The sequence below is a fragment of the Penaeus vannamei genome, chromosome 17, assembly GCF_042767895.1.
Source record: "Penaeus vannamei isolate JL-2024 chromosome 17, ASM4276789v1, whole genome shotgun sequence".
Classification (NCBI taxonomy): domain Eukaryota; kingdom Metazoa; phylum Arthropoda; class Malacostraca; order Decapoda; family Penaeidae; genus Penaeus; species Penaeus vannamei.
Window position 1 is genome coordinate 12,354,828 of NC_091565.1, and position 17,145 is coordinate 12,371,972.

Below are 17,145 nucleotides of genomic sequence, written 5' to 3' on the forward strand. Positions count from 1 at the left end.
CAACTTCCTCAACTGCAACTTTAGATAAGACAGTATCAACTTCCTCAACTGCAGCTTCAGATGAGACAGTACCAACTTCCTCAACTGATGCTTCAGATGAGACAGTACCAACTTCCTCAACTGCAGCTTCAGATGAGACAGTATCAACTTCCTCAACTGCAGCTTCAGATGAGACAGTTTCAACTTCCTCAACTGCAGCTTCAGATGAGACAGTATCAACTTCCTCAACTGCAGCTTCAGATGAGACAGTATCAACTTCCTCAACTGCAGCTTCAGATGAGACAGAATCAACTTCCTCAACTGCAGCTTCAGATGAGACAGTATCAACTTCCTCAACTGCAGCTTCAGATGAGGCAGTATCAACTTCAACTGCAGCTTCAGATGAGACAGTATCAACTTCAACTGCAGCTTCAGATGAGACAGTATCAACTTCCTCAACTGCAGCTTCAGATGAGACAGTATCAACTTCATTTGCAGCTTCAGATGAGACAGTATCAACTTCCTCAACTGCAGCTTCAGATGAGACAGTATCAACTTCCTCAACTGCAGCTTCAGATGAGACAGTATCAACTTCCTCAACTGCAGCTTCAGATGAGACAGTATCAACTTCCTCAACTGCAGCTTCAGATGAGACAGTATCAACTTCCTCAACTGCAGCTTCAGATGAGACAGTATCAACTTCCTCAACTGCAGCTTCAGATGAGACAGTATCAACTTCCTCAACTGCAACTTCAGATGAAATAGCGTCAACTTCCTCAACTGCAACTTCAGATGAGACAGTATCAACTTCCTCAACTGCAGCTTCAGATGAGACAGTATCAACTTCCTCAACTGCAACTTCAGATGAAACAGTATCAACTTCCTCAACTGCAACTTCAGATGAAACAGTATCAACTTCCTGAACTGCAACTTTAGATGAGACAGTATCAACTTCCTCAACTGCAACTTTAGATGAGACAGTATCAACTTCCTCAACTGCAACTTCAGATGAGATAGTATCAACTTCCTCAACTGCAACTTCAGATGAAACAGTATCAACTTCCTGAACTGCAACTTTAGATGAGACAGTATCAACTTCCTCAATTGCAACTTCAGATGAGACAGTGTCAACTTCCTCAACTGCAACTTTAGATAAGACAGCATCAACTTCCTCAACTGCAGCTTCAGATGAAACACCATCAACTTCCTCTGTTGCAGCTTCATTTAGGACAGTATCAACATCTTCAACGGCAACTTCAACTGAGACAGCATCAACTTCTTCCTCATCTGCAGTTTTAGATGAGACAGTATCTACTTCCTCAACTGCAGCTTCAGATGAGACACTATCAACCTCCTTCAGCACTGCTTCTGTTGTGACAGTATCAACTTCCTCAACTGCAGCTTCAGATGAGACAGTATCAACTTCCTCAACTACAGCTTCATATGAGACAGTATCAACTTCAACTGCAACTTCAGATGAGACAGCACTGACGTCCACAACTGCAGTTTTAGATGACACAGTATCAACTTCCTCAACTGCAGCTTTTGATGAGACAGTATCAACTTCCTCAACTGCAACTTCAGATGAGACAGTATCAACATCAACTCCAGCTTCAGATGAGACAGTATCAACTTCCTCAACTGCAACTTCAGATGAAATAGCATCAACTTCCTCAACTGCAACTTCAGATGAGACACTATCAACTTCCTCAACTGCAACTTCAGATGAAACAGCATCAACTTCCTCAACTGCAGCTTCAGATGAGACAGTATCAACTTCCTCTACTGCAACTTCAGATGAAACAGTATCAACTTCCTCAACTGCAACTTCAGATGAAACAGTATCAACTTCCTGAACTGCAACTTTAGATGAGACAGTATCAACTTCCTCAACTGCAAATTTAGATGAGACAGTATCAACTTCCTCAACTGCAACTTCAGATGAGATAGTATCAACTTCCTCAACTGCAACTTTAGATAAGACAGTATCAACTTCCTCAACTGCAACTTCAGATGAGACAGTATCAACTTCCTCAATTGCATCAGCTGGGACAATATCAACTTCCTCAACTGCAACTTCAGATGAAACAGCATCAACTTCCTCAACTGCAGCTTCAGATGAGACAGTATCAACTTTGTCAACTGCAACTTCAGATAAGACAGTATCAACTTCCTCAATCGTAGCTTCAGGTGAAACAGTATCAACTTCCTCAATCGTAGCTTCAGGTGAGACACTATCAACTTCCTCAATTGCAACTTCATCATCTTCATCATCTACAGCTTCAGATGAGACACTATCAACTTCCTCAACTGCAGCTTCATGTGATATAGCATCAACTTCCTCAACTGCAGCTTCAGATGAGACAGTATCAACTTCCTCAACTGCAGCTTCAGATGAGACACTATCAACTTCCTCAACTGCAGCTTCAGAAACAGTACCAACTTCCTCAACTGCAGCATCAGCTGAGACAGTATCAACTTCCTCAATTGCAGCTTCATCTGATATAGAATCAACTTCAACTGCAGCTTTAGATGAGACAGTATCAACTTCCTCAACTGCAAATTCAACTGAGACAGTATCAACTTCATCAACTACAGCTTCAGATGAGACAGCATCAACTTCATCAACTGCAGCTTCAGAAACAGTACCAACTTCCTCAACTGCAGCATCAGCTGAGACAGTATCAACTTCCTCAACTGCAACTTCAGATGAGACAGTATCAACTTCCTCAACTGCAGCTTCAGATGAGACAGTATCAACTTCCTCAACTGCTGCTTCAGATGAGACAGTATCAACTTCCTCAATTGCAACTTCAGATGAGACAGTATCAACTTCAACTACAGCTTCAGATGAGACAGTATCAACTTCATCAACTGCAACTTCAGATGAGACAGTATCAACTTCCTCAACTGCAGCTTCAGATGAGACAGTATCAACTTCAATTACAGCTTCAGATGAGACAGCATCAACTTCCTCAACTACAGCTTCAGATGAGACGGTTTCAACTTCCTCAACTGATGCTTCAGATAACACAGTATCAACATCCTCAACTGCAGCTTCAGATGAGACCCTATCAACTTCCTCAACTACAACTTCAGATGAGACAGTATCAACTTCCTCAACTGCAGCTTCAGATGAGACAGTATCAACTTCCTCAACTACAGCTTCAGATGAGACAGTATCAACTTCCTCAACTACAGCTTCAGATGAGACAGTATCAACTTCCTCAACTGCAGCTTCACATGAGACAGTATAAACTTCCTCAACTGCAGCTTCAGATGAGACCCTATCAACTTCCTCAACTACAACTTCAGATGAGACAGTATCAACTTCCTCAACTGCAGCTTCAGATGAGACAGTATCAACTTCCTCAACTGCAGCTTCAGATGAGACAGTATCAACTTCATCAACTACAGCTTCAGATGAGACAGTATCAACTTCCTCAACTGATGCTTCAGATGAGACAGTATCAACTTCCTCAACTGCAGCTTCAGATGAGACAGTATCAACTTCCTCAACTACAGCTTCAGATGAGACAGTATCAACTTCCTCTACTACAGCTTCCAATGAGACAGTATCAACTTCCTCATCTGCAACTCCAGATGAGACAGAATCAACTTCCTCAACTGCAACTTCAGATGAGACAGTATCAACTTCCTCAATTGCAGCTTCAGATGAGACAGTATCGACTTCCTCAACTACAGCTTCAGATGAGACAGTATCTACTTCCTCAACTGCAGCTTCAGATGAGACAGTATCAACTTCCTCAACTACAACTTCAGATGAGACAGTATCAACTTCCTCAACTGCAACTTCAGATGAGACAGTATCAACTTCCTCAACTACAGCTTCAGATGAGACAGTATCAACTTCCTCAACTGCAGCTTCAGATGAGACAGTATCAACTTCCTCAACTGATGCTTCAGATGAGACAGTATCAACTTCCTCAACTGCAGCTTCAGATGAGACAGTATCAACTTCCTCAACTGCAGCTTCAGATGAGACAGTATCAACTTCCTCAATTGCAACTTCAGATGAGACAGCATCAACTTCCTCAACTGCAGCTTCCAATGAGACAGTATCAACTTCCTCAACTGCAGCTTCAGATGAGACAGTATCAACTTCCTCAATTGCAACTTCAGATGAGACAGCATCAACTTCCTCAACTGCAGCTTCAGATAAGACAGTATCAACTTCCTCAATTGACACTTCAGATGAGACAGTATCAACTTCCTCAGCTGCAACTTCAGATGAGACAGTATCAACTTCCTCAACTGCAGCTTCAGATGAGACAGTATCAACTTCCTCAACTGCAGCTTCAGATGAGACAGTATCAACTTCCTCAACTGCAGCTTCAGATGAGACAGTATCAACTTCCTCAATTGCAACTTCAGATGAGACAGTATCGACTTCCTCAACTGCTGCTTCAGATAAGACAGTATCAACTTCCTCAACTACAGCTTCAGATGAAACAGTATCAACTTCCTCAACTGCAGCTTCAGATGAGACAGCATCAACTTCCTCAACTGCTGCTTCAGATGAGACAGTATCAACTTCCTCAACTGCAGCTTCAGATGAGACAGTATCAACTTCCTCAACTGCAGCTTCAGATGAGACAGTATCAACTTCCTCAACTGCAGCTTCAGATGAGACAGTATCAACTTCCTCAACTGCAGCTTCAGATGAGACAGTTTCAACTTCCTCAACTGCAGCTTCCAATGAGACAGTATCAACTTCCTCAACTGCAACTTCAGATGAGACAGTTTCAACTTCCTCAACTGCAGCTTCCAATGAGACAGTATCAACTTCCTCAACTGCAGCTTCAGATGAGACAATATCAACTTCCTCAATTGCAACTTCAGATGAGACAGTATCAACTTCCTCAACTGCAGCTTCAGATGAGACAGTATCAACTTCCTCAACTACAGCTTCAGATGAGACAGTATCAACTTCCTCAATTGCAACTTCAGATGAGACAGTATCAACTTCCTCAACTGCAGCTTCAGATGAGACAGTATCAACTTCCTCAATTGCAACTTTAGATGAGACAGTATCGACTTCCTCAACTGCAGCTTCAGATGAGACAGTATCAACTTCCTCAACTACAGCTTCAGATGAGACAGTATCAACTTCCTCAACTACAGCTTCAGATGAGACAGTATCAACTTCCTGAACTACAGCTTCAGATGAGACAGTATCAACTTCCTCAACTGCAGCTTCAGATGAGACAGTATCAACTTCCTCAACTACAGCTTCAGATGAGACAGTATAAACTTCCTCAACTGCAGCTTCAGATGAGACAGTATCAACTTCCTCAACTGCAGCTTCAGATGAGAAAGTATCAACTTCCTCAACTACAGCTTCAGATGAGACAGTATCAACTTCCTCAACTGCAACTTCAGATGAGACAGTTTCAACTTCCTCAACTGCAGCTTCAGATGAGACAGTATCAACTTCCTCAATTGCAACTACAGATGAGACAGTATCAACTTCCTCAACTACAGCTTCAGATGAGACAGTATCAACTTCCTCAATTGCAACTACAGATGAGACAGTATCAACTTCCTCAACTGCAGCTTCAGATGAGACAGTATCAACTTCCTCAACTACAGCTTCAGATGAGACAGTATCAACTTCCTCAATTGCAACTTCAGATGAGACAGTATCAACTTCCTCAACTACAGCTTCAGATGAGACAGTATCAACTTCCTCAATTGCAACTTCAGATGAGACAGTATCAACTTCCTCAACTACAGCTTCAGATGAGACAGTATCAACTTCCTCAATTGCAACTACAGATGAGACAGTATCAACTTCCTCAACTGCAAATTCAACTGAGACAGTATCAACTTCCTCAATTGCAACTTCAGATGAGACAGTATCAACTTCCTCAGCTGCAACTTCAGATGAGACAGTATCAACTTCCTCAATTGCACCTTCAGATGAGACAGTTTCAACTTCCTCAACTGCAGCTTCAGATGAGACAGTATCAACTTCCTCAACTCCAGCTTCAGATAAGACAGTATCTACTTCCTCAACTGCAGCTTCAGATGAGACAGTATCAACTTCCTCAACTGCAGCTTCAGATGAGACAGTATCCAATTCCTCAACTGCAGCTTCAGATGAGACAGTATCAACTTCCTCAATTGCACCTTCAGATGAGACAGTTTCAACTTCCTCAACTGCAGCTTCAGATGAGACAGTATCGACTTCCTCAACTGCAGCTTCAGATGAGACAGTATCAACTTCCTCAACTGCAGCTTCAGATAAGACAGTATCTACTTCCTCAACTGCAGCTTCAGATGAGACAGTATCAACTTCCTCAACTGCAGCTTCAGATGAGACAGTATCCAATTCCTCAACTGCACTTTCAGATGAGACAGTATCAACATCCTTGACTGCAGCTTCAGATGAGACAGTATCAACTTCCTCAACTACAGCTTCCAATGAGACAGTATCAACTTCCTCAACTGCAGCTTCAGATGAGACAGTATCAACTTCCTCAACTGCAGCTTCAGATGAGACAGTATCAACTTCCTCAACTGCAGCTTCAGATGAGACAGTATCAACTTCCTCAACTGCTGCTTCAGATGAGACAGTATCAACTTCCTCAACTGCTGCTTCAGATGAGACAGTATCAACTTCCTCAACTGCTGCTTCAGATGAGACAGCATCAACTTCCTCAACTGCTGCTTCAGATGAGACAGTATCAACTTCCTCAACTGCAGCTTCAGATGAGACAGTATCAACTTCCTCAACTGCAGCTTCAGATGAGACAGTATCAACTTCCTCAACTGCTGCTTCAGATGAGACAGTATCAACTTCCTCAACTGCAGCTTCAGATGAGACAGTATCAACTTCCTCAACTACAGCTTCAGATGAGACAGTATCGACTTCCTCAACTGCTGCTTCAGATGAGACAGTATCAACTTCCTCAACTACAGCTTCAGATGAGACAGTATCGACTTCCTCAACTGCTGCTTCAGATGAGACAGTATCAACTTCCTCAACTACAGCTTCAGATGAGACAGTATCGACTTCCTCAACTGCTGCTTCAGATGAGACAGTATCAACTTCCTCAACTGCAGCTTCAGATGAGACAGTATCGACTTCCTCAACTGCTGCTTCAGATGAGACAGTATCAACTTCCTCAACTACAGCTTCAGATGAGACAGTATCGACTTCCTCAACTGCAGCTTCAGATGAGACAGTATCAACTTCAATAGCAGCTTCAGATGAGACAGTATCAACTTCCTCAACTACAGCTTCAGATGAGACAGTATCAACTTCAATAGCAGCTTCAGATGAGACAGTATCAACTTCCTCAATTGCAATTTCAGATGAGACAGTATCAACTTCCTCAATTGCAGCTTCAGATGAGACAGTATCAACTTCCTTAATTGCAGCTTCAGATGAGACAGTATCAACTTCCTCAATTGCAATTTCAGATGAGACAGTATCAACTTCCTCAATTGCAGCTTCAGATGAGACAGTATCAACTTCCTTAATTGCAGCTTCAGATGAGACAGTATCAACTTCCTCAACTACAGCTTCAGATGAGACAGTATCAACTTCCTCAATTGGAACTTCAGATGAGACAGTATCAATTTCCTCAATTGCAGCTTCAGATGAGACACTATCAACTTCCTTAATTGCAGCTCCAGATGAAACATTATCAACTTCCTCAACTGCAACTTCAGATGAGACAGTATCAACTTCCTTAACTGCTGCTTCAGATGAGACAATATCAACTTCAATAGCAGCTTCAGATAAGACAGTATCAACTTCCTCAACTGCAGCTTCAGAAGAGACAATATCAACTTCCTCAACTGCTGCTTCAGATGAGACAGTATCAATTTCCTCAATTGCAGCTTCAGATGAGACACTATCAAATTCCTTAATTGCAGCTTCAGATGAAACAGTATCAACTTCCTCAACTGCAACTTCAGATGAGACAGTATCTACTTCCTCAACTGCAGCTTCAGATGAGACAGTATCAACTTCCTCAACTGCAACTTCAGATGAGACAGTATCAACTTCAACTACAGCTTCAGATGAGACAGTATCAACTTCAACTACAGCTTCAGATGAGACAGTATCAACTTCAACTACAGCTTCAGATGAGACAGTATCAACTTCAACTACAGTTTCAGATGAGACAGTATCAACTTGAACTACAGCTGCAGATGAGACAGTATCAACTGCCTCAACTACAGCTTCAGATGTGATAGTATGAACTTCTTCAATTGCAACTTCAGATGAGACAGTATCAAATTCCTCAGATGCAACTTTAGCTGAAACAGTATCAACTTCCTTAATTGATGCTTCAGATGAGACAGTATCATCTTCCTCAACTACAGCTTCAGAGACAGTATCAAATTCCTCAACTACAGCTTCATCTGATACAGAATCAACTTCCTCCACTGCAGCTTCATCTGATACAGAATCAACTTCCTCAAATGCAGCTTCAGATGAGACAGTATCAACTTCCTCAACTGCAGCTTCAGAGACAGTATCAAATTCCACAACTACAGCTTCATCTGATACAGAATCAACTTCCTCAACTGCAACTTCAGATGAGACAGTATCAACTTCAACTGCAGCTTCAGATGAGACAGTATCCACTTCCTTAACTGCAGCTTCAGATGAGACAGTATCATCTTCCTCAACTGCAGCGTCAGATGAGACAGTATCAACTTCCTCAACTGCAGCTTCAGATGAGACAGTATCAACTTCCTCAATTGCAACTTCAGATGAGACAGTATCATCTTCCTCAACTGCAGCTTCAGATGAGACAGTATCAACTTCCTCAACTGCAGCTTCAGATGAGACAGTATCAATTTCCTCAATTGCAACTTCAGATGAGACAGTATCTACTTCCTCAACTGCAGCTTCAGATGAGACAGTATCCACTTCCTCAATTGCAACTTCAGATGAGACAGTATCATCTTCCTCAACTGCAACTTCAGATGAGACAGTATCATCTTCCTCAACTGCAGCTTCAGATGAGACAGTATCAATTTCCTCAATTGCAACTTCAGATGAGACAGTATCTACTTCCTCAACTGCAGCTTCAGATGAGACAGTATCAACTTCCTCAATTGCAACTTCAGATGAGACAGTATGTACTTCCTCAACTGCAGCTTCAGATGAGACAGTATCAACTTCCTCAATTGCAACTTCAGATGAGACAGTATCATCTTCCTCAACTGCAGCTTCAGATGAGACAGTATCAACTTCCTCAACTGCAACTTCAGATGAGACAGTTTCAACTTCCTCAACTGCAGCTTCAGATGAGACAGTATCAACTTCCTCAATTGCAACTTCAGATGAGACAGTATCAACTTCCTCAATTGCAACTTCAGATGAGACAGTATCGACTTCCTCAACTGCAGCTTCAGATGAGACAGTATCAACTTCCTCAACTGCAACTTCAGATAGTACAGTATCAACTTCCTCAATTGCAGCTTCAGATAGTACAGTATCAACTTCCTCAACTGCAGCTTCAGATAGTACAGTATCAAATTCCTCAACTACAGCTTCAGATGAGACAGTATGAAATTCCTCAACTGCTGCTTCAGATGAGACAGTATCAACTTCCTCATCTGCCGTTTCTGATAAGAAAGTATCAACTTCCTCAACTGCAACTTCAAATGAGACAGTATCAATTTCCTCAACTGCAGCTTCATCTGATACAGCATCAACTTCCTTAATTGCCATTATACCAACTTCCTCAACAGCAACCTCAGCATAGGCAATATCAACTTCCACAACTGCAGCTTCTGCTGATACATTATCAACTTCTTCATGTGCAACTTTTGTTACTTCAACTGCATCCTCAGTAGAGACAGTATTAATTTCAAATGCAGCTTCTACAGAGACTATATCACCTTCAACATCACTTACTATTATGACAGTGTCAACTTCTTTAACTGCAACTGCAACAGCGTCAGCTGTATCAAATTCCTTGATTGCACCATCTGAGACAGTATCAGTTTCTTCAACTGTGACAGTATTAACTTCCTCAAGAGGAACTTTATCTGAGACAGTATCAACTTCCTCTACATCAGCTTCACCTGTGATAGTTTCAATTTCCTCAACCCCAACTTCATCCGAGACAGTATCAGCTTCCTCAACTGCATCTTCAGCTGTAGCAGTATCAACTTTCTCAATACCAACTTCATCTTTCTCAATTTCCATTGAGATCATATCAACCTGCTCATCAGCAACTTCAGCTGAAACACCTTCAGTATCAATGTCATCAAAAACTTCAGTTGTGCCTGTATCTTTTTCCTCTATTACAGCTTCAACTACAGCAGTAACAAATTCCTCAAAGGCAGCTTCATCTGTGACTATATCAACTTTAACTGCAACTTCATTTATGGCAGTATCAACTTCAGATGCAGATTCAGTTAAGATGGTATGAACTTCCACAATTGCAGCATCAGCAATGACAACATCCCCTTCTACAGCTTCAGCTGTAACAGCAGCAATTTCTTCAACTACAGTTTCACATGAGACAATACCAACCTCAGCTATGGATTCAGATGAAACAGTATAAAATTCCTCAACCAGAGATTCAGGTGAGACACTATCAATTTCCTCAACCAAAGATTCCGGTGAGACACTATCAATTTCATCTGTAATGTCATCTACATGGGTATCAACTTCATGTACAGTTTCATCTGAATCTACTGTAGAAAAACTATCAATTTCTTCACCAAGAGTTCCAACTGTAAAAGCACCATCTGCTTCAATTGTTCCTTCAGCTATGATGATATCAACTGGACTGCTTTTGCTGAAAGATGCAACTGCATCAACTAAAGCATCTGATTTGACAATCTCTCCACTTGATAAAGTATACACATCTCTAATTACATCTTGAGGTAACAATGCTTCATCTTCCCCAAAAACTTTGTACGACTGAGTATCCATTTCATGCATTAAAGGTATGTGTACATTCAAATTCTCAACAAGCATATTGTTAGATACTTCATCATTAGACTCATATTCGGATGTAACTTCTTTAGATTCAAGTGGTATGACATCACTATCATGTTCAATGGCATTTCCAAAAGAAGTAAGAGTTTCATTTAAAATAGAATTTTCTGGCTCTAATGAAGACTTACCAGAAATTAAATCCATTTCTTTATCTAAAGCCTTGGACAAAAAGTTACTGTCTTTATCATTAGATGATGTGAGCAATAGCTGCTCCTGAATTTTGGGCATTTCTATTGTATCACCTCTATCAAACTGATCTTCAACTTCATTCATCTTATTTTCTCCCTCTAAGGCATTAAAAGTACTAACAACACTTTGAGATTCCCCAAAAATATCACTTTGATCTGGTAGAGATAGTTGCCTTAAAAAACTCTCTGGCTCTTCCTCAACAGACACCTTATATAAAGAATTTGGCAAATCTACAGTAAATACATCCTCTTTCCTACTTTTCATATCATCATCATTTCCCTTAGCATATGAGACTTCATCGCAACAATTTAAATCTAAACTCGTCTTACTTGGAACACTGTTCCTCTGCGCTAAAAGTTCAAGCTTTTCTTCAAAATATTCAGGAGTTACATCCTCCTGACCAACATCAGTGAAGAGTTTCTCAATTAATTTGATAGCACCATGAACATTTCTTTTACGAGTGTTATGACCTATAATGCTGTTTGCTAGTAATTTAAGGAAGGAGTCATCAGTCCTAAAATGTGCACAAATAAGGTGATCTGTATCATTTGACACTAAACCTGTGAGGTGCAATAAGTTAATACCAAACGCTTTTGCTTGAAACTCACCTGCGAGATGTGCTAAGTTCTCAGGGTCTAAACTAGGAGTTGGCTCTGCAAACAGTGGCCGTGCAGTACTGGGCCCTAATTCTTCCTGCTCGTCGTCTGAGGAGGCAGGAGGATCATCTACATCAGAAACACTGTTAACTTCTAAAAGGTCACTATAAACAACTGAAGGCTCAGTAAAATCACTTGGAGCAGATTTATCAACACCATTTTCAATGACAGACTTTACTTTAAAATTTGGCAATTCTTTAGAAACAACATTCAACTGCTCCATCTCACCAAGCTCTGAAGGACTATCTTCAGCTCTTGAAGGACTATCTTCTACTTCGGAGGACACCAACAGAGGGGATTCTACACTTTGTGCTTCAGTATCTACAGTTGGTTGACTGTTAAGGTCAGTGTTAGTCACACTCTCACCAGTAACACCAGTACCATCACTGCTACTGTCACTTGCAGAAACATTCACATTTTCTGTAATGGATGATGCTACATTTGAAGGAATGATTTTCTTTTCTAATTTACTTTGTTCATTTTTCAAAGTTTTGTTATCATGAGACCTTTTTTTCTTTCTTGAGGTCTCATTTGAAGAAAAGCTATTGGAAGAAATACTATTATCTACACCTTCAGTAGGTATATCTTGACCTTCTGACTCATCCTGTGTATCTTCACTGCTTGCTAAAGCATCTCTTGCCGGAGCAGTACTAAGGCTTTTGCTACTCTCTAACTCATGCTCATTCTCCTTACTTTCTTTTTCCATATGCAAATCATATGGTTCATGCTCTCTACTACTATCTCTCTCACTACCAGAGTTAGAAACTGCAATTCCCCCACTATTCTTACTATCCACAGTATCACGCAAGTCATTTGCTTTAACTGAAATAGAACTAGTTTCTTCTACACTATTTGGATGAAGCTTTGTGGCTTTAATGTCTAATTCTCCTTCAAAGCTCTTTTCATTTAGTTTGTCGCTACTTTCTTTAACATTCCCAGTAGTCCCTACACTTATATTAGGTCCATCACCAACAAGCAACATATCCATACCTGAACTCTGATCTGAATCCTCTTCAGCATTATCATATGCATCACTAGGGGTAAGGGTGTCATCTGTTGAAGTAAGGTCATCTGTGAATGCCTGAGGATTAGGCACAACTGTGGCATCAGGACTGGACTCTACCATGGGAGGGCCACCTTGTACTGCATGGGGTTTATAAGCTGTATCATCTACATCAGAAGCAGGAGGTGTATACTGATCTACAAGGGTATTTTCAGCATTGGAGGGCACAGAAGACACAGCAGGATCAGTAATTTGTTCTGACACCACTGGGCTTCCTTCCTCAGAAACCACATTTAGCTTTACATCACTTGTATCTTGAGAGGGTCTGTCAGATTCCATAAAATCAGATTCTGTTGATGGGGCATCAGACTCCTCAATGGTATCTTCAGAACTTCCAAACCAAGATGAAAAGAAACCTGTACTTTCCTCTTCTGCTTCAGGTTCCTGAGAAACTACTTCTTCTATGATCGACTCAGGTTTTGGTACCATGAAGTCCGATTTATCTTCATCTTTCAGGTCCTTTTCATTTGACTCAGGCAATGGCAACTCGGCATCTCCATTGTTGTCTTCACTTTTCACATTCTCTAAATCATTATTTTCTTGCACTTCCCCTGATTCACCAAACCAAGAAGTCACTGAAGTTGCAGCCTGAGCAATCCATGATGATGAAGTAGGGCTGATATCTGGTTTAGAATCATCTAAAATAATATCACTTTGATCTGTGAAAAGCTGCGTTTTACTTGCTGTAGACTCTGGATTTAAATCATGCATTACAGTCTCACTCTCCAGCTCTGGTTGATCAGAAATTGCACTATCAGGGCTCTGTGTGACTGTCGGCTCAGTTACATCGATGACATTCACATCAGTCACTGTGAAAGTATCTTTTATGATGGGAGGTGTTTGTACAGATGAATATTCCTCATTTACAACAGCAGAAGAGTCAAGATGAACAGACGAGTCCAGCATAACTGATGGAACTTCAGCAGGTGGTGGGTCATCAAAATATATTGTAGTGCCATCAATAACTTCATAATCAGGTGACGATGGTGTGGGAGTTGGGGCAGGCATATCTCCATTCTGAGAGCTAGTTTCAAGAGGATTTGGCTCTCCATCAGACAAAGTTTCACTTTTAGCATGTTCTTGCGACTCAGTCTCAAGGGAAGCATTTTCTGAGGCACTTTGTTTATCTGTACCTTCAACACTCTCTGATTTTACTTCAAGATCCACTGCTTTTTGGTCTTTTTCAACAGAAGTACCATCACCGACAGCTTCATCCTTCACTTCTTCAGACCGTTCTTTATCATCACCTACTTGTTCATTCACTTTCACCTCCTCCACTTCCTCAGATTTACTTTTTTCACCTTCTCCACCTTCCGTTGCTGGTTCATCTGTTGGGGAATTTTCTTTTGTTATATCTTCATCTCCCTTTTGTAACTCCTCACTGGGGGATTCAGCTTCCTCATTTTTCCCTTCTTTACCAAAAACTTCATCTGGTATTTCTTTTTTTTCTCCATCTTCCTGACTTAAGCCTTTTGTCACACGTTGAAACTCTATATCCTCAGCACTTGCAGCCACCTGATCTGCAACTTGCTCACCATTCTGCTGTTCAACTTCATGCTGTAAATTCAAGTTATCAGATTTCGGTTCTTCACCCTGCTTATTATCTTGGGGGTTAGGCACATTTTCTCCTAGTTCTGTTGGCACCTCATATTCCAGCTTCTTTACAAAAACTTTTGTTTCTCGCAGATATCTTTTTGGCACATACCCTCTCTTTCCTTTAATCTGTAATGAAAAAATTTCAATTAGTAATATAGAGATGTACATTACTTGTGACATCATATCTGGATACCACATTTATATGTCACCTTCATATTATGATGTGCCATATATATATATATATATATATATATATATATATATATATATATATATATATATATATATATATATATATTTTTTTTTTTTTTTTTTTTTTTTTTTTTTTTTTTTTTCTTTCTTCTATTTATTTATTTATTTATTTTTAAGATGATGCATGAAATATTCTCATCTAATATCTGAATACTTACCTCTACTCCCCAAAGGTCTTTGTTTGTACCAGCTTCTTTACTGTATACAGTAACTTCTGTATTGACAGGGAAGGACAGTATGTACTCATCTTTGCTTGGGTAGCCAATCACTGTGATGGCTTTAGATATCCGTTCTGGGGTGAGAAAAGTCCTAGATAATTTCCTTATAAAATCAACACTACATATATAATCATATACAATCTACTCCGTTGAAATCAACATTATAAGAAAATGAGGCCTGTAAATACAATCAGACCCTTAAAATTTAATGATAAAATGAAAGCAAATATGTTAAGTTTTCTTTGAATTCCTTAATATCTTTAAAAATAATTCTAAGTTATTTTACTTTAGGTACCAGTGCAAGAATGTATCACACAGACATAACAACAATTATATGTCAAAAGCCAAAAGTAAACTTTCTAATCATAGAGGTTATTTTCATATGAAGATAATCCACTTTGTACAAAACTAAAGACACCATTATGCTTAAAATAAGTTTTTTCATAGTTATGAATATTTTTTTTCTAAAATGTTACAGGAAATTCATTAGCACACTGTATGTATTACAAAAGCTTCTGTATGAGCAAAAACATTTACAGCATATAGCTAAGCCCTCTATATCAGGAAAGAAACCCTTGAAATGCAGCAGAAGATTCCCCTTGGTATGATAATTCTATTACCATAGTTCCAGACAATGTATGTACACATTATATGGCTGCATAACACCTTTTCCGGGATGGTTTGCTTGAAACACATAGCATGCAGTGCCGTGACAAGAATGATCTCTACTGAATATCAAATCCATAAGACATTTTATTGAAATGAAAGTGAATCAATTGTTAATGTATTTCTATTCTTCGTTGTGAAATGACCAAATATAACCATTTCCAAGCTGTTCATTCCAGGGACACATCAAAACTACCAAAATCTACCATATGATAAATAGAAAACGGTTAATTTCTGTTATTCATACGGAAACTATTGAAACAAATATTGAAAAAAAAAAATAAATAAATAAATAAATAAATAAATAAAATATGCCTGCCTGAGAAATATATTACAATAATGATAATGATGAAGTGAAAGTTGCACTTCAATATATATATATATATATATATATATATATATATATATATATATATATATATATATACATACATACATATATCCAAACATATATACATACATATATACATACATATATACATTACATATATACATTACATATATATATATATATATATATACATATATATATATATATATATATATATATATATATATATGTATGTATGTATATATGTATGTATACATGTATGTATATATGTATGTATATATGTATGTATATATGTATGTATGTATGTATGTATGCATGCATACATATATATATATATATATATATATATATATATATATATATATATATATATATATATATATATATATTGGTTATCCTTATGCTCAGTAGATTTTACAATTCTCAAGTGCAAATAAACTATTGTCTCTGCTTGTAAACACAATCTAAATCTGAAAAAGGACTGCATAAAAACTATATCCTCAAAAACACTGATTCAGGAATCACAAATAAAACAACAAACCATTAGAATTCCAAAGAGAGGGAGATAGTAGTGCTTTGCCAAGACACATGACAAAGTACAAAATGGTAAAAAGGATGAATGGAAGCCTTACAAAAACTGCATGACCCCAAAGCAGATCAAGTATGGGAAATAAACAAACAAACTGCCCTCTCATTTACTATGTCTTTGTAGGACAATCATGAAAAACTTAAAAACTATAGAATCTAAATACGTAAGATAATATTTTAGAGAACATTTATTGATAACCAAATTCAAATACTACTATGTAATTATAACGGGACACTTTCTTCTCTGTAATATGTTACTAAACATGAAAAAATTAAAACAAGAAATTCCTAAACAATGCACTAATTTAATATAATGGGATTTATGGTTATATGCAGTAATTTATTTTAAAACTACTCAGAACAGTGATAATAAAATTATAAATAATCTTACTAATTCAAACAAATTTTAAAGTATATTACTCTTCCGTCTCAACTTCACCAAGCCTAATATCTTTATCAAATCTTAAACTACAGTGGTCAGAATTTTTGCCATAAAAATATAATTATTAATCAGTTTCATACTTTGATTATCTATGATTCTACTGAGTTCAATATTTTATTCATACTTTTGATAAAACCAAATATGAAAAGTAAACATATTTAAC

The 17,145-nt window shown here is 38.7% G+C and overlaps 1 protein-coding gene across 1 annotated transcript in view; it reads right to left on the reverse strand.

Moving 5' to 3' along the window:
• Positions 1–8: 8 nt before the first annotated feature.
• LOC138864617 (fap1 adhesin-like) overlaps positions 9–17,145 on the reverse strand; it is a 24,330-nt gene continuing 7,193 nt past the window's right edge. Inside the window, exons 7-21 of the mRNA XM_070132443.1 lie at positions 14,896–15,029; positions 9,371–14,611; positions 8,786–9,076; positions 8,051–8,680; positions 7,517–7,876; positions 6,803–7,165; positions 6,200–6,445; positions 5,917–6,049; positions 4,319–4,476; positions 3,464–3,637; positions 3,179–3,282; positions 2,927–3,050; positions 680–2,671; positions 293–408; positions 9–18 (exon numbers count right to left, since the gene is read on the reverse strand). Coding sequence (XP_069988544.1) covers positions 9–18; positions 293–408; positions 680–2,671; positions 2,927–3,050; positions 3,179–3,282; positions 3,464–3,637; positions 4,319–4,476; positions 5,917–6,049; positions 6,200–6,445; positions 6,803–7,165; positions 7,517–7,876; positions 8,051–8,680; positions 8,786–9,076; positions 9,371–14,611; positions 14,896–15,029 — 10,076 coding nt within the window. The remainder of the gene's footprint in view (positions 19–292; positions 409–679; positions 2,672–2,926; positions 3,051–3,178; positions 3,283–3,463; positions 3,638–4,318; positions 4,477–5,916; positions 6,050–6,199; positions 6,446–6,802; positions 7,166–7,516; positions 7,877–8,050; positions 8,681–8,785; positions 9,077–9,370; positions 14,612–14,895; positions 15,030–17,145) is intronic.